Here is a 22,502-nt window from a genome sequence, read left to right as displayed (position 1 = left end):
CTCTCACCTTGGATTTCTTCTTTCTCATCCGGTGAATGCGGGACGCCAGCTGGACGGTTGTGAGGGTTTCTGCATAACTAGCTGGGGAGTCGGAGACGTGAGCAATCATGGTGGTTCGGCAGTTGATGTTCCCCAGGGATTCTCTCAGAAGCATGGTCAGCTTGCTATCCCTGGAATAAATGAGTATTCAGATTTAGTGAAAGAGAAGAGCTCCCTTATTTAATACAAAAAAAAAATCTTTCTAGCCCATCTTCTCCATTATCTCTTTTACTTTTAGAATCCTAATCTTCCGTAATATTTTTTTTTTTTTTTGGTCCACCAGCTTCCTCCTGTTCCTTCCAGCTCAATAGGAACCAGCCTCAGTTCTGTTATAGCACCAGTGAGTCTTCATTTGCAACTAACCCCCGTTATTCTCCTTCCCCCAACTCGGCCCAGCCTTCACGGCGGCAGTCCTCAAATCGGGAGGCCACAAAACTACAGCTCCCTCTGCGTCCTGGCTAATGTGGATCCCACGCCAGGCGATGGTGGAAGCTCAATTCCCTCCGGGGGCTGTGAACGCTGCCTCTGCAGCAGGCTGAGCCCCCCCGGGGCTGGCGCAAAGAGAGCAGAAGCTGGGCGCCTGCTAACCAAACCCTGATCTTCCGCACGGCACTGCATACAGCACCACCGCTGAGCCATCAGGCAGGTACAGAAACCATTAGTCAGGCAGCAGCGTCATTCTTTCTCTCACTTCCCTGCATGCCCTGTGCCGTGCACCAAAGAACTATTTTTTACAATAATAATTATTATTATACCTGGTGTACCTTAAGCTTATAAGGATGGGCACTGAAAACAAAATTAAGTCAGCACAATGTTAGACTGGCATGAAGTAAGTTACGAGTGGAATTTTACTGGTTCAGGATTCCTGCTTTATCCACTTTATCCCCAAGTGTTGTGTCCCTGTTTTGAGGAGTGTATTTTGCACATTTCACACATGGGACGCACACTCCTTTCATTCCGAGCACAGAAATGTATTCTCCCTTGCTTGCTGAGTTCCAGAAAAACATCTACCAAGACAGCTACTTCTTTGCCTGGCCCTCCTAGCCTTCTGGTCTTCCCCAAACCACGGGATGGATCGCTCTGGCTGTGTCTCACTGGAGACCTTTCCAGGATCCTGGGCAGGATTTAATCCAAACACTGCACTGATCTGCTCACACAAACACACGTGGGTAAAGGATCCTGGAGCACGGCAAAGCATTGCCACCGTGACGTGTGGCCTGAACACCTTCCTAACTGCTGCTGTTGAAAAATCTAATTATTTCAATTTGCAAGGCGAAGATGCAAATTTAAAAATGATAACTACTAATGGAGATAAATCAGCGAATGACAATGGCAGGCAGGAGCTCCACGCATTCACACCCTGCCTGGTGCAGAATGACGCAGCAGAACCAAGTTAATTGGAATCAGCTAGGCTGAGATTTCCTGAGAAAGGACAGCATGAAACGATAGTGCTATCAAATTTTTAAGGAATGTTTCACGATCCCAGGTCCATTTGTGGATTTTGTGCTCCCAGCGACCCTCTGGCCACTTGCTGAGGCTTTCATATGGACAGACCAGACAGGCTGTATGATCTTTTCCTGCCATTATGTTTCTGTGCTTCATATGACCCAGAAGGGGGGTCAGAAAACAACTGAAGGGAGAGGCAAAGCCATCAGAGTTATGCTGAAAGCTCCAAAACCACTATAATTTGGAAAAAAAAAAAAGTGGCTAGCTTGTACCAAGGCTCAGTCTAATGCATTACATTTTAATGCTGGACAGGGACATTTTAAACTATGTCGAAATGCAACTTTAATTTTAACAAATGTTTCACTGTTGAGAAAACACAGGGTCTAGTCCTAGGAGTAAAATTCCTGAGCCAAGAGTTGAAGACTCCACTCTGCCACCGAGACTGTGCAACCTTGGCCAAGTCCTCTTGTCCCCAGATGCTTCCACAATCCAGCTGAAATCAACATATTTGCCTACATTTGGATTTGGAACCATATGAAATATATTTAAAAGCCTGGAGATTAAATGCATGCACAGGGCACCTATTTTCATCGGTGCTTCTCTCCTTGCACAGCTCTATTAAAACTCCTTTAAAAATGTAAGCCTCAGCATAGGTCTGTGTACAGTGCACGGCAGATCAGTACAGTCTATGTGCAAGGATGGATGTGCCCTATTGTCAGCTCTGCGGTTCCTGCAGGCTACAGCCGTCCCACACGTCTGATGCAAGCTGCGTAGCACTGACTCTCTGGGAGCTAAGTACGAACTGGTGCAGATTAGCAGAATCTGCAAACACAGAAAGACAGGCAGACAGACAGACTACTGGGTAGGCTGCACAAAAATAAGCAGGTTCTACTTCCAATAGATAGATAGATGACGTGTGTGTGTGTGTGTGTGTGTGTGTGTGTATTTAAACAGTTAATGGCGTACAAACAAAAGATGGACATGCAACCTTACATAAAGAGTTCAGTTATACCTAGATATTCATTTATCATTACTGTTTATAATGAGTAGAATGTATAGTGTTCACTTACTTATATGGCACATGCTTAGCACCATTAACTAAGGCGAGAATTACATTGCCCAGGGCTGTAAGAGATAGGCAGAGAGCTCCTCCCCCGTCGCGGCTCTTGCTCAGTACTTTTTCACAGCTCCCCAGATCAATGAGATGCAAGCGACTGCGTCCTCCTGACACTACAAGAGCCAACAAAAGAAATTACACATCCACAGAAGGGCACAGACCTACTCAGCAATTCACGATGTGTTCAAGAGTCAAAAAACAAACGAATGCAGTTCCTCAGTGAAGAATTAGTGACAGGCTATGCGTCCATCTGGAAAGACGAGCGCAGTTGATGCAAGTTGGCAGAAGTCTTCTGGGTTTAACGTTTTTTTTGGTTGAGGCGCGTTCTTTTTCCGGACAACAAAAGCTTGGAAAATGTAGATGAGAGTGAAAGGGAATTCCCCTGCATTGCCATCTGGCACAGACGGAGCCCAACACCCTTTCTCCGCAGAACCCCCATCTCTCCATCTCCAGCTGCCTCCGTTCCTGGATCTCTAGTGCTACCCCTGGGGATGCTAGGCTGGAGGAGGAACCTCACTCTGTGCATGCAGAGGATGCAGGATGAAGCCCTTCATCCTCACACTAAGTCACCCATGGAGATAGCCCATCAGACACATCCACGGGAGTCACTGGAAGGGCAAGAAACCGCATTTCAGTACCACTATCCCAATCTCAAAGAGATCACCCAGAGCGGTGAACAACATCGCATAAAAGTATAACCTTTGAAAAAGTATAAAACAGCGCACAATTAAAACACAAAGAAAGGGCAAGGACCATAAAACTGACCCAGCACCCTGGAGCCCTACCCCTTCCCATTGGTATCATCCAAAGGCCAACACAAAAAGAGACCCACCGCCGGGGGAGAGGTTGCCCCTGAGGGAGCCAACCAAAAGAGGGTCAACCTTTTCAGAAGTGACCCAGAAGTTTGTTGGGAATATTAATTAGATGGGTTGGGAAGTAGGCATGTTAATTCTGGGTCTCTATCCCTTTCTAAGGGAGAGGTGGAGATAGGGCTGCACTTTGCTATGAAGTATTTTGTTGTAATGCATTTTATATTTTGAATATTTTTATTGGTTTGTTTTTTTTGCTATATTTAATGCTGTGATATGTATTTCAGTACTGCATAGCGCACTGGATCCTTTCTTGGAACAGGGTGACACAGAAATGAGACGACACGAGATACAGGTTTACCGCACGTACTTCCTCCTTTCCCGTTCTTCTCCATTCTGTACTGATATACGTGAAGCGTGAAGAGCATGTGTGAATTCCTCCTTTCCTCCTCGTCGCACTCCGGTCTGCTGGTGCTCCTGGCTGCGATGGCGGCGTCGAGGAAATACGCGGCCCTCTCCGCCGTGGGGGCCCTCAACTCGCTTTGGTTTTGAAGCTGAATTGCATGGAGAAAGAAAGCAGTCACTACAATTAGGGCCCCATGCAAGGGGTCACGAAGCCGAGCGGACGGAATCTCAAGAAGCAGCAGGAATCACATGCACCAAAGGGTCACGATTATAAGCCAGGGGGAGGGAAACCCCAACAGTGGCTTTTACTTTACCACCTTAAAAGTTGTCATGAATGCTGCCAGATAAAATGGATACCTAATACGGTATATGTTAACCCCCCCTTAAAAGGAAGCCTTGTTTAATTCATGATACCTGGGTTCCACATATTGGATCTTCTCTCAGATAAACCCCGGGGGATTGCCCATCCTGGAGGCTGCCAATGGCTGCTTCGGCTAACAAATCCTTAAGGCTTTCATCTTTGCCAGAGATCTCCACGGCAGACGCTCTAATTGAGAAGCGAGCGCCACACTTCTCTTTGCGTTCATTGATTAACTTGAAAAGCCAAGAGATTGCACAGGGGATAACGCCAAGGCTCTGCGAGGAGTTATCTTTTCCAATCATGGTATAGGATTTGCCTACACAAAAAGGCAAACACAGATCTTTCAGATCAAAAGGCAGCTAGGTCTTATGTGTGCAGTACAGTCACCCAGAGGCACGAGGAGAAGTGCCTCACAGAATCTGCTTTATATTCTTTTGTGCCAAATTGCTAGAGCATTATTTGCTTTCTTTACCAGTTTATGTTCATCTCAATTCAGAAAATTTGGCTTCTAAATCTTTTTTTTTTTTAAACCTTCTCTTTAGAATTTTCAGCCCTGCCTTTTTAAACCTTAAAAACGTAATGCCCTGAACGTGCAGCTAGCCATGATCAGTTTACATAGCTAATTAAAAAAAAAAATTGTAATTGCTTTGCATTCTCCAGGTTTATTGTACAAGAAACTGACATCGTAATTAACTGTAACAAGTTTGGGATCTCACCGAGCTTGACATGACCGAAGCAAAATATGCCGCCATCTGCTCCATTCACAACAGACTGGATTACTTCTGCTACTGTTCCAGCACACACCTCAGCCTGAAAGCAACATTGGGGACAGATATGTTACATGTCACTCATTATGAACAAAGAATGGGAGCTCGTATTTTTGACACAATACAGTTGGCCATTAGGGATCTGCATTTGTTTTTATTTTTTGATTTTTGATTTTTAGTGTGCACTAATTTTTTAGAATGCACTAAATTGAAAAAAATGCACATTAATGCACTCTTTTGATTTAGTGAACACTAAAAAAACAATAATGAAACGAATAGAAAAAAAATAAAATGAACCAAAAAACGAATACAAAATTTTTCTAGCTGCATACCCTTTGTGGCTATATCAACAGGCTGAGGTAAGATTCAGAGTGCCAATATTGTATTTTGCTTCTTCATCAAGTAATCTAGCCAAACAAGCATAGAACATGGACCTTTTCATGAAATGTTTTGCAAAATCAAAAACAAGGTTGAAATGCTACTTTAATTTAAAAATGAATGCATCTATGCTGATAAAATGCATGGTTTACTGGTTAGAGCACTAGACTATATCTTAGGAGTAAACTCCTGAGACAAGTTCAAGATTCCCCTCTGCCACATTCTAACCCAGCATAGGGTCCTAAAAACACCCTATTGCTAAGTTAGCAATGAACTCATTCTTGGCACTCAGAAAGGCACCAAATGCAAAGACATTTCCATTATTTAGTAACTTCATGACCTTCAAAGTGAGTGTACTCCAGTGCCAGGATTTTACTTCTATATCTTTATATGAATTCCAAAAAAATAATGCATTAAGAATGTAAAACATTGCTAATCTTGGGAGCTGAATCACAACATTGTAGTTTTCACTTACAATGCGCCCAGCACCTTTGAAGGCTGGAAGATGAGAAATGGTGACTGTCAGAATCCAGACCACTGAAGAACTTCACACCTCTCTCTCTCAGGCTCACGGATGAAGCAGGACGAAGCTCCTGCATGCAGCTCCCACAGCCAGTTGGGCTGCATTTAGGCATAAGCAGCTGTCCAGGGCGCCAGGTTTTGAAGGAGCCTTCATGCACTATCCACCATGCTGCTTCAGAGAGGCACAACTGTCGCACTCTGCCCCAACACTCCCCACCCTGCTTTCCAGTCTCAGGGAATGAACCCTCCACTCTAAGAGACCTCTGCCCTCACCCTCTGGGTGCCAAAATCTTACGGTAAATCTAGCCCTAAGTAGAATAAGACAAGAGGCAGGTGTTCATATAGTGGATTTATCAAATGCACAGTTTGACACCCGAGGTCACTGCTAATTACTTGTGCAGCATGGACAAACACATCTCAGAAATGACTTCTGAGCCACTGCTCAGGGCTGGGCCCACTTATGCTAACAGGCCTTGGTGCACTATGCTGTGGGATCCAGACAGTAACCGCTCAGTGGGAACTAGCAAAAGAGATCAGAAACTGATTTTGTCCAGAATTCTCTGCCTTGCTGGACCCTGACTTACCAAGCATGAAATCAGAATGATCCACATTTGTTCACCCTTCAAACAATGCCAAAAGCAGGAAAACAATCCAACAATTGCACTCAGACGTTGCTGCGTCTTGCCTTCATATTGTGGCATAACAACGAGGTATATGGATCGTTACGGAATGTCAGTTAGTGCAGTTCTTTAATGAAAATAACAACCTAAAGGAAAGCAGACGAATAGGACACCATTTTAAGGCAAGGTGTCCAGCTTATGTCTCCGTCTACCGTACCTGTGAAGCATCCTGAGGAAAGACTGCATCGAAGGCAAACATCTTTGGAGCAACAGCAGGCCGTCGATGGCCTGAGCTTGAGGGTCCAGTGGTGGCGGGATCGTAGAGGGTGATCTGCTTTTTTCTTGGATCCACCTTCAGGAAAGACATGGATTCTGAGGTGTCATGTCTCCCTTGGGAGGGACAAATCCGCACCATCACCTTCACCTGCAAAACAAAAGTCCCAGAGAGCGTCAGCCGCCCTTCCCTGACTTGCGTCACGTCGCAGAGCGGAACGTCGCCATCTCATACTGCTCGTGCCGGGCCTCCATCCCACCATGCATCAAAGGCGTGGCATGCGAGGAGAGGTCGGCATTGGATTCCTCTGCAGCACTACCTAACGGGGTGAACTGCCGAGTGTCATGATGGATGTTCTCTTTCCATGCAAGACAACAATTCCATGCAGTTCTGGTGACAGGGCTGCAAAAAAAAAAAAAAAAAAAAAGTAATTTGAGAGCTTCTGTCTTCCCAACCTGCCTAATATTCCAGAATATAAGGGAATCTCTTGCCTTACCTGTTTACCTTATTGCATGTAATTTAATTTAGTTCCACACTTTAACAGAGCATCAGAAACACAGTGGTGTTATATTCAATGGCACAGTGACATTTGGGGAAAAACTGAAATGCAACAATTGCTTTTTGGTTTGGCTCCCCGCCCTCATTTACTAACTGAACAGCTCTGGCTGGACCCAAGGAAAGGAGCGCCAGCTTCTGAAAGCTAGCATTCACAAGGTCCTATGTACATGCATTCAACTGAAGAGTGAGACAAGTCCCATTCAGAAGAGTGTTCCTAGCCACAAGATGCGGGTCGCTTCTTCACGAGACGGTACTGAAGTGATACCGGGCCATGGACTATCCCTGGCCAGAGGCTTAAAACAGGAGTTTAAGGAGCACAGCCTTCCACCTCCGAAAACCCGAGGACCAACGCATAGCTCCCGTCGTGCGCGGGCATTTTTTCTGTCGTGGAGTTCTTGGAGGCCTTTTTGGCTTTTTAAGGAGTCATCCGGTCAGTGCATCCCAGTACAGCAGAGCAGACACAGCGCACAGCCAATGAACACGGAACAAAACAGCTGGCTCACACCTGTGCAGGGCCGCGCTGTAAATGGCGCCTGAGGAATACCGCCAGGTTCTCTCTCCTGACGGAGCCTAAGCTTCAACTTGTTTAATTGTTTTATCTCCTCAGAGCATGTTTTGAACAGAATTATTTATTTTGGGAAGCTATTACGTGCCTTATCGCTCTAATGCCTAAAGCAAGGTAACTATATTTACAAAACACACATTACAAAATAGCATAATAAATAAGAAATACTTAAATGCAACAGCCTAACTTAACATAATCCAATTAAAACGTCTCTATTTATTACACAACAAGCAGAATAATAAAATAACCTTTAATCACTCACCTTAACAGAGCAAAAAGAAATAAAAACAACATTAATTCCAAAACCCCACAGGATGAAGAGCTGAAAGATGGGGAAACCTGTTAGGGAAATCATCAACCATTAGTTAACAACTTTATTATTAAGTCCAATAAAAATAAATCGAACCAATCCTAGAAGATCCTTGGATGCCAAGAATGCTGGCAGGTGCAAATGAAAGAAACAGCAGCCTCTTGGCTATAACTAAGTCCCTGCTCAGGTTCTGGCTGCCATGGCTCACACCTTCCAGCAGGCACCCCGTTCCTGAGAATGAGGTGTGACTGGAGAGAGCCCCCAAGGCACTTTCCAGGCCATTCGGCGTACACCCGTCCGCGCTGAAACAGCAGGGCGCCAGGCAAGTCAGCGGTTAGAGCGCAAGGGCCGTTCATCGGAGCCTCCTGCCCGGGCCTCAGCTCCCCAGGAAGAGGAATTTGCTGCCCTACCCTAGGTCAGCTGGGCAGCTGCTTTCACAGCCAGGAGCTTCTGACCGGCCCAGGTATCTGATGTCTGCTTTACAGTGCAGCTCTGACGGGGCCCCCCCCCCCCCCACCCCGTGCCTGAGGCTCCCCCTCGGGCAACAAAGGAGGGTGGTGGGGGGGGGGGAAGAGAAAAGGCGAAAAGAAACGATTTAAACCACGAAAATATGAAATCACTGCAGAAATCGTTGCCGGTGCCCGGTGCCAAGCTCTTCAGGGGAGAGGGCAAGGATTTGAACGGCGTTCTAGGATTACTAAAAAATAAAAATTAAAAAAAAAGCCATCTTTTGAACCCCTGGATATTGTAATACTGTCCCTGCCCAACCCCCCCCCCCCCCCCAGCTCCTTTTGATCAGCACCATCAAGGGGAATGAGAGCAGCTGCCTTTCTCTCTCTCTCTCTCTCTCTCTTGCGAGCGCCTGAAACTATTCCTGTTAAAATCCCAGCAATAATTTAAGCGCTGGTACCCCCGGGGGACCCCCTTTCAGTTCAAACGCCTGCAGGAATGCCACAGTCCCTGCCGCTCAAACGCAAGGAATTGCTCAGTGGTCGCCAAGGCAAAACTCGCAGTGGCTGGTGGGGGGAAACCAACTTGCCCACGAACCTCCATCCACCCCCCCACCCCCCCTACTCCCCCCATCAAGAGCCACCACGGGGAGGGGGGGGGGGGCAGACTCGATAGATTGGAAACGCTCATTTTGGGGGCAGATGGAAAGGGTTTCCTCTCTCCGGCCCTGGTTCCGTTCCCTCGGCAGGAGAATCTGCTACGGCACACGCTGAGGATGCAAAAGGGTTACCCTCCCCTCAGCTCATTATCCTTTCATATAACATTATTCCAGGCTCTGGGGGGGGGGGGGGCGGGGGGAGAAGTCAGATTGCATGCTTTAGAGTGCAGCCTTCCTAATATGGGTACGAGGCTTTCTTTTCTCCTTACTGCGGAGATGAATGTGAAAAGACACAGTCCTGGAAACCAAGCAGGCCTTAAAATAAATGAACTGCTCCAAGAGAGGACGTGCATTGCAGGTGACAGGCTCAAGGCTGAATCCCCTACAGAAGCCGCATAAAGCTGGCTTTGTGAATGCAGAGTGCCCCCCCCCCCCCCCCTCAACCTTGAAATACTAAAGAGTATTTAGAAAATTAACCCTTTAAATGCAAAAACGTATTCATCTGCAAATCACTTTCTAGTCTTCTAAAGATTTTATTATTATTATTTTTTATACATGTTGTGGTCAGCTCTCTATAATGCGGACAGGATTAACTGAAGTTCACTCTAGTGCCTCTTTATACAGCTGACTTTTAGGAATATTTTCCGTATAACTGAAAGAGCATTATTTATCCCAATGTACCCGACCCAAGGTAAATTATATCCAATCTACTATACTTTCATGTCTCTTTCAGCTATTATTAGATCACTGCAATAGGGACTGCTATACAGAGAAATTTGTTTAGGCCCTGACCTCAGCAGTCAAGTTACTTCCATTGGCAACGCGCCGCTTCCTCACATAATAATGGCCACATCCAGAGAACACCGATGTGAAATGTCAGCGAGGCAAGACCACGCTCCAAATATCCAGATGTGTTACGTCTAATTCTAGGTCACAATGGCTTCCATGGTCACAGCGGAGCAGGGCGAACGAGCTTTCAAGCAAAAAGAAAGGGGTTTTCAGCACTGTTTCTGCACCTGTTTCACCAAACATGTGTGAAAACATTGGTAAAAAGGAGACATTTTCATTATTGATTTTGCAAATGCAAAAGCCCTTGGCACCTGTTCTGAGCCTTTCTGAATTCTGATATTGTTTCTACCCCCATCACTTCCAGGGGGAGGTTGCTCCATCATGTGACCACTGCCTGGGGTTGCCTACTGGCTCCTGGACCGGTGGATCGAAGCTTGCTCTTACCCCACTGCATGCTGGGATTTGCAGTTCTGATTTTCCTATTGCATTACCTAAAAAAACTAAGCAAGACAAGGCCATATACACAGTGAACCTTAATCAGATCTGTCCGTCCTGAAAAATCAGGAGCCAGCTGGCAATCCAAGCACCGCCCAAGGCCAAATATAAAACGAAAGACACAAGCACAAAATGCCAATATTTGAAAAAAGACCTGAAAATCTTCCGATCCCACATTCAAACAAAAAGAAAAAACAACTGCATTTGGAAATGACAAGTTAGGAAAATAGCTCAAACAGACTGGAAGAATTGCAGAAATGTCTGTCAGATGTATTCATAATTCAAGCAGCTCAGATTCTAGGAGCCAAAGTTATCTATTACCAGACGACCCTGTAAGCCCTTATTCAGGATATGATTACTCTTCTCTCTCCTGAACATTACAGGTCAGCTTTTAGAGGCTTTCAATCTATTTCTAGGTTTTTTTTCCCCAGTGCACAACCCTTCTAACTGAAAGGAATTAATGGAACGCATCCCTTTAAGGTACAACCAGGTTTGGTTATACCTATGGCAAGGTTTTGCACTGTATCCTTCTGAATGCCCCTGTAATGCCACCTCCACAGTATCCTACAATTATGCTGAATGAGTTCCTATCCCTAAACATCCCAATTTGTAAGTACTTTAGGTTGAATTGCTTCTATGCCACTGACTCACTGTCAGAATCACTTATATATTTAATACTTATTCAATCTTTCCACCATGCGGTATAATTAAGGATTCTGTTTTTAGGTTTCTATTTTTAATCCATTCCAGGTGTTCCCTTTTGACTAGTTCAATGCCTTAACAGTGACAATCAAAATCATTTTTAATGAGTGTTCTTCGTTTCTTACTGGCAAAAATGGAGCAGAAATTGGTTGTTCCAACTTCAATACCTCCCATGAGAGCCAGCGACGGAAATGAGACATGCAAGCCGGGTAATATGTCACCCAGGAGATGGGGGTCAGCATGTGTGACAAGGTCAGACCCCAGCCAGAAACAGCGCCACCACCCTTTCTGCCCCTTACAGCCATGCTGGTCAGTCGGACATGCTTCCAATTTTTCAAAATTTCACCTGGTGATTTTTTTTTTTAACCACACCACAAAATCAATAGCAAAGTTTTTCTCATTCAAGATTTAATGCTAAAAATTGCAAGGCCATGCATTTCGGCTGCAAAAAAAAAACAAAACACAAGGGAGCAGCAGAGGAACGGGGGAGGGGGGGGGTGAAGCTCTCCTGTGCACAGGAGCGGATCTGGGGGTGGTCGTATCTGATGATCTTAAGGTGGCCAAACGGGTAGTAGATAAGTAAAAGCCAGAAGAATGCTTGGGTACATAGGGAAAGGACTAGCCAACAGGCAAGGGGCAGTGATACCGCCTCTGTATAAGTCTTTGGTGAGACCTCGTTTGGAGTACTGCGTACAATTCTGGAGATCCGCACCTTCAAAAGAATGTAAGCCGGGTGGAGTCGGTTCAGAGTGCAACTACTAAAATCATGTACAGTCTTCTTCATAAAGCATATAGGGACAGACCTAAAGATCTCAACTGGTAAATCTTGAAGGAAAGGCGAGTAAGGGAAAATATGAGAGAGAGACACATAAATACCTCCAAGGAATAAATGCACAGGAGATGGGCATCTTTCAGTGAAAAGGAGGCTCTGGAATGAGGGATCACTGGATGAGAGTGAAAAAGGGAAGACTCAAGAATAATCCAAGGAACTATTTCTTTACAGAAAGGGTGTTGGACGCATGGAGGAGATGGAGAGAAAGACTGTTCCAGAGAGCATGGAGCAAGCGCAGAGGATCTCTGAGGGATAGAAAGGGACAATAAAGCTGAGCAGGTGATGTGGATAGGCAGCTTGATGGACCATATGGCCTTTGTCTGCCCTTATGTACCTGCACATGTTTATGCTCAGAAATTAACGTCTTCCCGTGGCAATATTAAGTCGGAGGAACCAAAAGGTTTAAAAAAATTTTTTTTAAAGTGCCGGCAGTCAGGTTAGGAAAACGGACGATTAATTAATGAGCGTCCATTTTCCTAACCCGCGGACAGCCAACCTCTCCTGGGTGCCCGCTGCCAATGAGGTGCTAGGGGCGTGCAATTGTCCCTAGCACCTGCTTGGCAGTGCGACCCCTCATTTAAATATTGAATCGCGCAGCCAGGAGAGGCGCTTGGGCACATGTTAGGAAAGCGGGCACTCAACACTGAGCACACGCCTTCCACGCTCATTTACTGCATCGGCCCCTTAGTCAGTCAATCTAATAACACAAGATTTGTTTTTGAGATTTATGCACATTTATTTATTTTTTTTTAGCAAATTTAGGCTTCCCATGCTCATGCAACTGGAGACTAGTCAGTCAGCACGGAGCGGACCCTTTGTTGCATTTAACATATCCTATCATGTTTTCATCCACTTCAAATAATGACTGCCTAGCAGCAACGGTGTTAACATTTCCAAAAGTCAACTCGTCATCAGGACAAAAGGCCCAAAGAAAAATTTAATGTAGGCAGACCGACTTGAGCTGCACATATTACATATTGTCAGGCATTTCAACTGTTGAGTTTTGTTGCAGTTGTATAACTGTTGCAATACAATTTGGTACAGCAAAATTGTATTACAAAAACATTCTACCTTATTCAGCAGTCACAGTGTTCAGTTTATTACAATAATCCAAACACATTTTCCTGATAACACAGGTGACTCCAGGAAATGACATCATCATTTGTGCCAGGCAGCCTTCCTCTTGAGCTGACAGAGTTACACAATAAAGGGCTCCCTCTATCCACAGAACAGAGACCATTTTGCTCAGCAATGTGGTCTCCAAGTCAGGCAACTGCTGCAAATCCATGTTTGTGAGTGTTTGCTACTGGTTTGGCACTGTATTGTGGGGCTGCAGTCACAGTTTAGATTGTCTGCAAATATCCTTTTTCAATGCTGGAAAATATTGCTTTTTTTTTTTAAAACCCAGAGGTCAATATTCAAAGGGTTTGTCCAGCTAACTTCTGGATTTAGCTGGACAAAACCAAAGATTTGAATAACACCCAATGTTCCCCAGCAACTTCTTTCACGCACAAAATCTGCCTCGGTGGAAAGAGATGGTGCTGGGAGAGAAACGGGTGTTCCCAGAGCGTGGTTTCACTTTATTTGGGGCGGTGCCGAATAGCCACTTCTCAGACAACCTTAACCAGATTAGTCTGCTCGTACAAATACCTGTCCTAAACTTACCTGGATGGCTTTCTTGCACAATGGCTTACTCAGGATAGATTTCTTAATATCTTTATTTTAAATAAGCCTTTTGAGTGCCTGTGCTGTTCATGACTCAGTCAGCAACGGGTAGTAGGATGTCTACGCTCAGCAGGCCAAATATTCAGCAGAGTTATCTCTCAAGGGCCGAAAAAAAATAGAAGAAGTGAAGAGTGTGTGCAATTCTAACTCATGAGATAAATGCAAAATTACACACCATGGCTACCTGAGCATTAGGTGCTAGGTGGGGGCCCACGTTTCAGATATTTTTATGCAGGTAAACATATGCTTAGCCTTGTAAACACGTGGTTTGAAAAATACCCCACCCCTTCAGAGCAGGTAAAAAAAAGGGGGCGGGAGTAAAATGCCCGCCCTTACTTTCACAGTACCTGGGCATAAAGTACCCACCCTCCCTCTCCAGTCTGAATTTTCAAAAGAAACTCTGTGGGGAGTTTCCCTTTGAAAATCAGTTTGCAGACCCTGCAGGCTGTTCAAAAAAATTCTCCCCTAATGGAGACTGGGAGGAAAAGCAAGAAAGCGAAAGAACATTAAAGCTGAGAAAACCTGTCTGCTTTTAATGCGTGCGTAATGAAGAGCAAGGCCTCCTCCATGGTGATCTCACAACTGTGGAAGAGCCGTCCGCTGGAAACTGTGTCGGAATCCAACCTATTGGCTTTCAGGAAAAGGTTTGAGGCCTGGCTGTTTTTGACACTTGTGGAATAGAGGACGATGGTGTGATCAGTTAAGATCTGTAGTGAAGAGTTCAAGTGACTCTGTGGGAAGATGTCTGTGAATGTATCTTTTCCATCGCTGCACCTAATTTTTGGAACTCTCCACCAATAGATATTAGACAGTGTGATTCACTCAAGATGTTTTGAAAACTGATTAAAACTTTCTTATTTAATCTGGCCCACAGTTAATATTGTTATCCTTTGCTTTTATTTTAACATGGTTTTATTTTATTTTTTAAGTTAGTTTTAGCCTATTTAAGTTTTAATTACATTATTTTGCTATTATGTATTACTTATTTTATCGCTCAATATGTTTTATTATATCGTATAGGTCTGTTTGTTTTATCATATTATGTATGTCAAATTTTTGTTCTCCGCCTAGACCTTTTTAGTGTTAGGTGGGTTATAAATCCAAATAAATGTAAATATAACTGTAAATGTATTATTCATATAAGTAATGTATGAATTTTACTTTGATGTTGTCATTTATTCTTATGACGTTGCATTGTGTCTGCTGTGAGCCACTTTAAGCGATCTTTTTACCTGGAACGCAGAATATACATAATTGTAAATAAATACATCCATACAAGTTGATAAAGTACCCCAGAGCTCTTAATGCAGCTGCATTTTCAAACTTAAAAATGACATTAATTTGGAGTATTTATTGGGCAGACTCTAGGCCATCACTCCATTGATAATCCAAACCTAATACATATTTCCTTCTCTGACATAAAAGACCATTTATGCTGTTCACAAACAAGTACGAAATATGACAATGGTGCTTATAAGTGTGGGGACAATCAGTAAAAGAAATAACAAGTTAATTGTCTCGATTATGCACAAAACTGGATGGGATGTCAGGCTCCCAAAAATAAGTTCATGGCTAGTTATTGTTCTTGATTTAGACTATTCGGCATGAAATTCACAGAGGTAGAGAACTGTGCAATCCATGTTCAAACGACATGACATCCCCTAACTTCTCAACTACAGCGCCACTGAGCTTAGAAAAGTCTTACTCTGGAGTCAAAGTTCTTCATAGATTCAACAGTAACCTTGCAAAACTGCTTCCCTGAGCATCATTCACATACGGACGCCGCCAGCTCATGGCATTGTCTGTATGTTAAACTGTGAAGCTAGCCCCGCAGTGCCTGAAGTCCCGAAGACCCCAAAAGAGGCTCCTCAACACTGTGGCTTTCAGAAGAAAGTCTGCGCTAAGCGCAACTTGATGCCATATTCCCAGGCAACGCTAACAGAACTATTTCATTTTCGGCTCAGAACATAGCATTAGAGAAAATGTGTCTTTTTATGTGCTCGCCTGCAATCTTTCAGGGAAACTTTCATTTGCAAAGAAGCCAACTGCACACTTCTTCAGAGATATGCTTCTTGTGGGAACAGTTTTATGGGTTCTGTGGAACAGAGTGGAGGGTCTTAAAACTACAGCTTTAAGTTTTTGGGAAGATTTACAATGGATATTGCTCAAAATTCCATCCAGTCATTTGCAAACAAAAGGCAATAAAGCTGACAACGTTAAGTACCGCTTTGAGATTCATCACTGAGCTATCACCACAATAAACGAGTGGAATATGCAGTATCGCTAAGCGGGGACTACATTACCAACCAACCAATGGCACCTGGCCATAGATCAGGGGGGGGAGAAAATGAGTAAAAGCAAATAGCTGAAGGATATGGGGGAAATGCTATGAGACGTACAGATGAAGTCCTCTAAAAGAACAGTTTGAAGATTCGAATTCTCTGGCAAATGTACTTCTTTAATTGTTTCCTGAAAGAGGAGTCTGTCATCACGGCAGAAGCAAATTGACAAGGCCTTTGCAAACGGCGAGCACTTAGAGACGCTCGTCTAAGTATTGCAGCATTTGTAAGGAATGCGTTGAATAGAACCCAAGAAAAACATTTTGCATAAAAATGCTGCTTAGGAGACCAAAGTAGTCAGGGGGGAAAAAAAAAAAAAATTAGAAGCAGCAGCAAATTAGGATGCTAGTCAGCAGCCACAGTGAAAAGGATGCCTTTTTTAATACCACAATATGATAAATTACCTTAAGTAGCACATTAATGTCAGAAATTGAACATAATCTAACTTCTTTCCAGTGACAATATTAAATGGCTTTCAGACATCATTCCTACCATTCTGACATTAAATTTAATAACATCCTCTGAGACCACCAAAAAAAAATAAAAAATTCAGTTACAAGAACCATTCTCTGCTACTCCATTGCCTTTAAAGGGAGAATCCAGCTTGACAGGGTGGGCTCTGGCGTCTTCACCCCGTCCACATTTAAGATATATATAAAGACACCCGAAGGCATTCATCAATACCACTTCAATATGCTGGTGTATGCTATACCAGGTTACAGATTAGGCTAAAATGTAATTGTGTAATTAGCCATTCCAGTTGTGCTATCTCTGAGTCTAAACCTGTTTTCTGTCCAAGCATGTGCTAATGAAGTCGTCCCTCGGAGGACTGAATCTGCACATTGTGACCAGCTGTAGCCTTTCAATGAAGCTAAAAACTAAAACAAAAAATTATTACCGTTCTCTTTCCTGCGTAGCGTGGCACGCCAAATGGCGGTAACCCATCTGAAATCAACTCAGTCAACTGAATTGACTGACTGAGACTCTCCAGCAGTGCAGGCCACTCACACACAACGAGCCAAGCCTACGATAACCCCTAGAAATGCTGGAAAACTGGAAGGCATCAAAAGAAGCATTAAATGGGCAGGTGCATCAAAGCAATTCGCTCAAAGCCTCAGGAGTTTTCAACTGCACCTCACTCCTTTTAGAACCCTTTGCTCTTTATCTGACTGATATAATAATAAATATAATTTGAGGATTTTTAGCCCATCTTTCCAAAAAATGCTCAAAGTAGCTTACAGCATTATTAGTATTATTATTATTTTTTTATTAATTTATTATTTATTATTATTATTAGGGAAATAACTATTACCCGTTTATTTACTCCACATGTTATATTGTTACTTTCTTGTACAAATTTTCAATGGAAATAGGTTATCCAAAGAGCTTGGGAAATATCTATTACTCCACAATTTATATTGTTACATATGCTACAAAGTTTCAATGTAAGATAAGAAGCTATTCTTCTTATAGAACCTCTGTTACTCTGTAAACCGGTGTGATATGTCTGATTGAACATCGGTATAGAAAAACAAAAAAAAATAAATAGTATGCAGATACAATAAATCCCTGCCCCAAAGAGCTTACAATCTGGGACGGTAACTTTTAAACAGCTACATGGGTGCACATGTTCGCTCGTATGCTGGCTCGCGTCAAAGGATGTGGCCATCTTATAACATAAAATAGGCTGTACTCACGTACATGTGCACACAAATGCCACCTCTACTGTGTATGTGGGGGAATTTTAGTAGATACGCGCGCTGATACAATTACCAGGTCCCCAGTTTGTTCCCATTTAGAGGATAGGACTTCCAGTCCCCCTAGTTAATAAGCCACCCTTAAAACCCCACTGACTAGCCTTTTTTTTTTTTTTGTTTCAGGACTTTCATGCGGAAGTAAATTTACGCGGTGTTGGACCCCGGCCCGGCGCTTGTGTGTATAAATACTTACGCGCAGATTTCATTGAGAAATCCGGGAACGCCCGTGCCCCGCCCAGACCCTGCCTGTGCCCCGCCCCTTTCAGTAAAGAAAAACATTTTGTGCGAGCATCAGGAGGTAAGTGCTTACGCATTCGCTTTTTAAAATCCACGCGCTGCGCGCTGGCCCAACTTCTGCATGTTATCTCCCGGCGTCGGTAAGCGTAGGGCTTTTAAATATTGCCTTTAAATGTTTTACCGGGGGCAATGAGAGATAAAGCGACTTGCCCAAGGTCACAAGATGCATCAATGGGGGGGAAATGGGATTTGTGTTATGTTTTCTGCGCAGAGAACATGCTTTGTGCACAAATTGTGTTTTAAGTACATAAATCCAGCATACAGAAGCCCCACACTACAAACTCCAGGTTCAGCTCCATAGACTAACACTACCCCCAGAAACTTTACTCCACCTCTGACCGAGAGTTAAATTTCTAGCATTAAGAAACCATGAATTAAGCCTCTCTAGTGGGGAATAATAGTTAGCTTCTTGATTAACCTGGGATTTGCAAAAAGCAAATGTTGCTTACCTGATGTAACAGGTGTTCTCACAGGACAGCAGGATGTTAGTCCTCACAAATGGGTGACATCGAGGATGGAGCCCACCACGGAAAACTTCTGTCAAAGTTTAAACAGAACTTTGACTGGCCCCTACTGGGCATGCCCAGCAAGGCACTGACCCTGCAGCCAGCAGGGGTCTCCCTTCAGTCTGATTTTCAAAGCTACAGGCAGTGCCTAGAAAGTAAAAAGAAAACAAACCCAACACCGCGGGGAGGCGGGCGGGTTTCGTGAGGACTAACATCCTGCTGTCCTGTGAGAACACCTGTTACATCAGGTAAGCAACATTTGCTTTCTCACAGGACAAGCAGGATGGTTGTCCTCACAAATGGGTGAGTACCGAGCTGAGGATGTCCCGACTTGCACCAAATGTACCCAACGGTGTGCAGCAGGCACAACAACTGAGGAGAAATTTGGGAAAGGGCATCCGCACCCTACCGGGTAGGTGGAAGGGTGTTGGTACATCAGGTTGGAAAAAGGTTACGCAAGACAGACTGGCCGAAGATGGAGTCCTGTCTTCCAGCCTTGTCCAAACAATAATGGGCTGCAAAAGTATGGAGAGAACTCCAGGTTGCAGCTTTGCAGATGTCAGGAAGCGGCACCGATCGAAGGTGTGCCACTGACGTCGCCATGGCCCTCACAGAGTGTGCTTTAACACGGTCTTGAAAAGGAATGCCAGCTTGCTCATAGCAAAAAGAAATGCAGTCCGCCAACCAGGAAGAAAGAGCCTGCTTACCCACAGGTTGTCCCAACTTATTAGGATGGAAAGAGACGAATAATTGAGTGCTCTTCCTGTGGGAAACTGTACGGTCTAGGTAAAAAGCTAGAGCCCGTTTACAGTCTAGGGTATGCAGGGTCTGCTCTCCAGAGTTGGAGTGGGGCCTGGGAAAAAAGATAGGTAGTACGATAGATTGATTGATATGAAACTCCGAAACTACCTTAGGTAAAAATTTAGGGTGAGTGCGGAGTACCGCCCGGTCCTGCAGGAGCTTAGTGTAAGGCGGATAGGTAACTAGGGCCTGTAATTCACTAACCCTGCGAGCTGAAGTAACAGCCAAAAGGAATAACACTTTCCAAGTGAGATATTTCAAGTCACAGGAGTGCAGAGGTTCGAAAGGAGGTTTCATAAGACGACCAAGAACCAGGTTAAGGTCCCAGGATGGGGCCGGAGGACGCAAGGGCGGCTTTAGATGGAGTAAGCCCTTAAGAAAGCGTGTTACTAGGGGTTGCACTGAAATAGGGTTACCCCCAATACCCTTATGGAAGGCGGCTACCGCACTGACATGCATTCTGATAGAAGAGGTTTTAAGACCTGATTCAGAGAGATGCCATAAATAGTCCAAGAATTTGGAGATTGGACAGGAAAGGGGATCAAGGGACTGAGAAGTGCACCATGATGTGTACCTTTTCCATTTGTATGAGTAAGACTTTCTTGTGGAAGGCTTTCGTGAAGCTATCAGGACCCGAGAAACGGAATCTGAAAGGTTAAATGGTTGAAGGACTAACCTTTCAACATCCATGCCGTCAGGGACAAGGCTTGGAGGTTGGGATGGAGGAGGCATCCGTCGTTTTGAGTGAGCAGATGCGGGTCCTTTCCCAGAGGAATGTGCCTGCGGATGGAGAGATCCTGGAGTATTGGAAACCATACTTGGCGTGGCCAGTAAGGTGCTATCAGGATCATGGTTCCTCCGTCCTGGCGTAGCTTCACGAGAGTCTTTGACACAAGAGGGAGTGGAGGGAATGCGTAGAGCAGACCTGTTGTCCACTTGAGGGAGAATGCATCCCTCGGCCGAGAGTGCTGGCTCCGAATGAGAGAGCAGTAATCGTCCACTTTGTGGTTCTGAGGGGACGCAAAGAGGTCTATGCGGGGAGAACCCCACTTGTGAAACAGAGAGGTCGCTACCAGAGGATCGAGTGACCACTCGTGTGGTTGGAAGACACGGCTCAGCTGGTCTGCCAATACATTGTCTACTCCCGGCAGGTAAGTGGCCCTGAGGTACATGGAGTGGGAGAGGGCTTCCGCCCAGATCTGCGCAGCTTCCTGACACAGAAGGAAGGAGCCTGTGCCTCCCTGCTTGTTTATGTACCACATGGCCACTTGGTTGTCCGTCTGGATTAAGATTATCTGATGAAATAGATGATCTTTGAAAGTTCGGAGCGCATAGCGGATTGCTCGAAGTTCCAGGAAATTGATCTGGTGTTCGGCTTCCTGTTTGGACCATAACCCTTGGGTTTGAAAGTCGTCCACATGGGCTCCCCAACCGATGTGAGAAGCGTCGGTGGTTAGGATTACTTGCGGATCCGGTGGAAGAAAAGGTAAGCCCTGAAGGAGGTTGACCTGAGTCGTCCACCAGGTTAAGGATAGGCGCAGCGCTTGTGTGACTGTGACTATGGAGGACAGAGGCTGAAAAGCTTGAATCCATTGGTGTCGTAGAGTCCATTGTGTTACTCTCATGGCTAGACGGGTCATGGGAGTGACTTGAACCGAGGATGCCATGTGTCCTAGGAGAATGAGGAACTGGCGAGCCGTGGCAGTGTTCTGAGACTGGAGCTGGCGAGCCAGGGATATTAGGGTGTGGACCCTCTGAAGAGGAAGGTAAGCCTTTGCCCGTAAGGTGTCCAAGTCTGCCCCAATGAAGGATAAGGTTTGAGACGGGACTAAGCAAGATTTCTCGTAATTGACAAGAAACCCTAAGGAAAGGAGTGTTTGAATTGTCAATTTTAGGGAGGATTGAGCTATCTGTTGGGTGGAGGCCCTGATTAGCCAATCGTCCAGGTAGGGGTAGACGTGGACACCTTCCTTCCTTAGGAATGCTGCTACCACTACGAGACATTTTGTAAAGACTCGTGGGGCAGAAGCCAGACCGAAAGGTAGGACACGGTATTGATAATGGTCGTGGCCTACTAGAAACCGCAGATATTTGCGATGGGAATGTGTGATCGCAATGTGGGTATAAGCGTCCTTGAGGTCGAGAGAGCACAGCCAATCCCCTCTTTGTAGCAGAGGGAGCAGCGCGCCTAGGGTTACCATTTTGAACTTCTCTTTTTGAAGGTATTTGTTGAGGGCTCGAAGGTCCAAAATGGGACGTAGTCCCCCTGATTTCTTTGGTATTAGGAAGTATCTGGAATAGAATCCCTTGCCTCGTTGAGAGGAAGGAACGGGTTCTATAGCATTTGATTGCAGAAGAAGAGATACTTCCTGTTGTAATTGAGCCAAATGGGTGGATAGACTCCACGCTTGAAGAGGCGGGGAGTCTGCCGGAAGAGTTATGAAGTTGAGGTGGTAACCCTGTGCGATAATTGTTAGCACCCACTGATCTGAGGTGATCTGCAACCAAGGTTCTAGAAAATGGTACAGTCGACCTCCTACAGGAATGTCTGGAAGAGGGGTTTGGCATGTGTTCCCTACCAGGGAGTCAAAGGCCAGCCGCAGGCCCAGGAGGAGGGGCTACAGTAGGCCTTTGTTTCCTAGGCTGACGCGGCTGAGGCCTAGTAGAGGATCGAGCTGGACGAGGCCTGGCCGATGGAGGGTAGTAACGGCGTGGCCGAAAGAACGACTTCTTAGAGTCCTTCTTAAGTGGTTGTTTGGAGGAAACCTCAGACGGAACAGAAGAAAGTTGTTTCAACGTCTCGTGGTGATCTTTCAATTCAGCTACTATTTGCTGAATTTGTTCTCCAAACAAATTGTCCCCTAAGCAGGGTAAATCCGCTAAACGATCCTGGACCTCTGGGCGAAGGTTGGATGACTTTAACCAAGCCCAACGTCTGGCCGAGATGGCAGTAGCTGAAACCTTTGTGGAGGCATCGAAG

At 45.0% G+C, this 22,502-nt stretch overlaps 1 protein-coding gene across 4 annotated transcripts in view; it reads right to left on the bottom strand.

The window, feature by feature from the left end:
• Window positions 1-22,502, bottom strand: part of KIF26A (kinesin family member 26A) — a 234,830-nt gene that overhangs the window by 24,517 nt on the left and 187,811 nt on the right. For all 4 annotated transcript variants that reach the window (XM_029598057.1, XM_029598058.1, XM_029598060.1 and 1 more), the window contains 6 exons: window positions 6,682-6,888; window positions 4,894-4,987; window positions 4,231-4,493; window positions 3,782-3,965; window positions 2,556-2,715; window positions 8-170 (listed from right to left, as the gene is read on the bottom strand). In XM_029598057.1, the coding sequence (XP_029453917.1) occupies window positions 8-170; window positions 2,556-2,715; window positions 3,782-3,965; window positions 4,231-4,493; window positions 4,894-4,987; window positions 6,682-6,888 (1,071 nt within the window). The remainder of the gene's footprint in view (window positions 1-7; window positions 171-2,555; window positions 2,716-3,781; window positions 3,966-4,230; window positions 4,494-4,893; window positions 4,988-6,681; window positions 6,889-22,502) is intronic.

The sequence above is a fragment of the Rhinatrema bivittatum genome, chromosome 4 (genome assembly GCF_901001135.1).
Source record: "Rhinatrema bivittatum chromosome 4, aRhiBiv1.1, whole genome shotgun sequence".
In the NCBI taxonomy this organism is placed as follows: Eukaryota; Metazoa; Chordata; class Amphibia; order Gymnophiona; family Rhinatrematidae; genus Rhinatrema; species Rhinatrema bivittatum.
The sequence above is the reverse complement of the archived record's forward strand: the minus strand, read 5'-3'. Positions and strand labels throughout refer to the sequence as shown.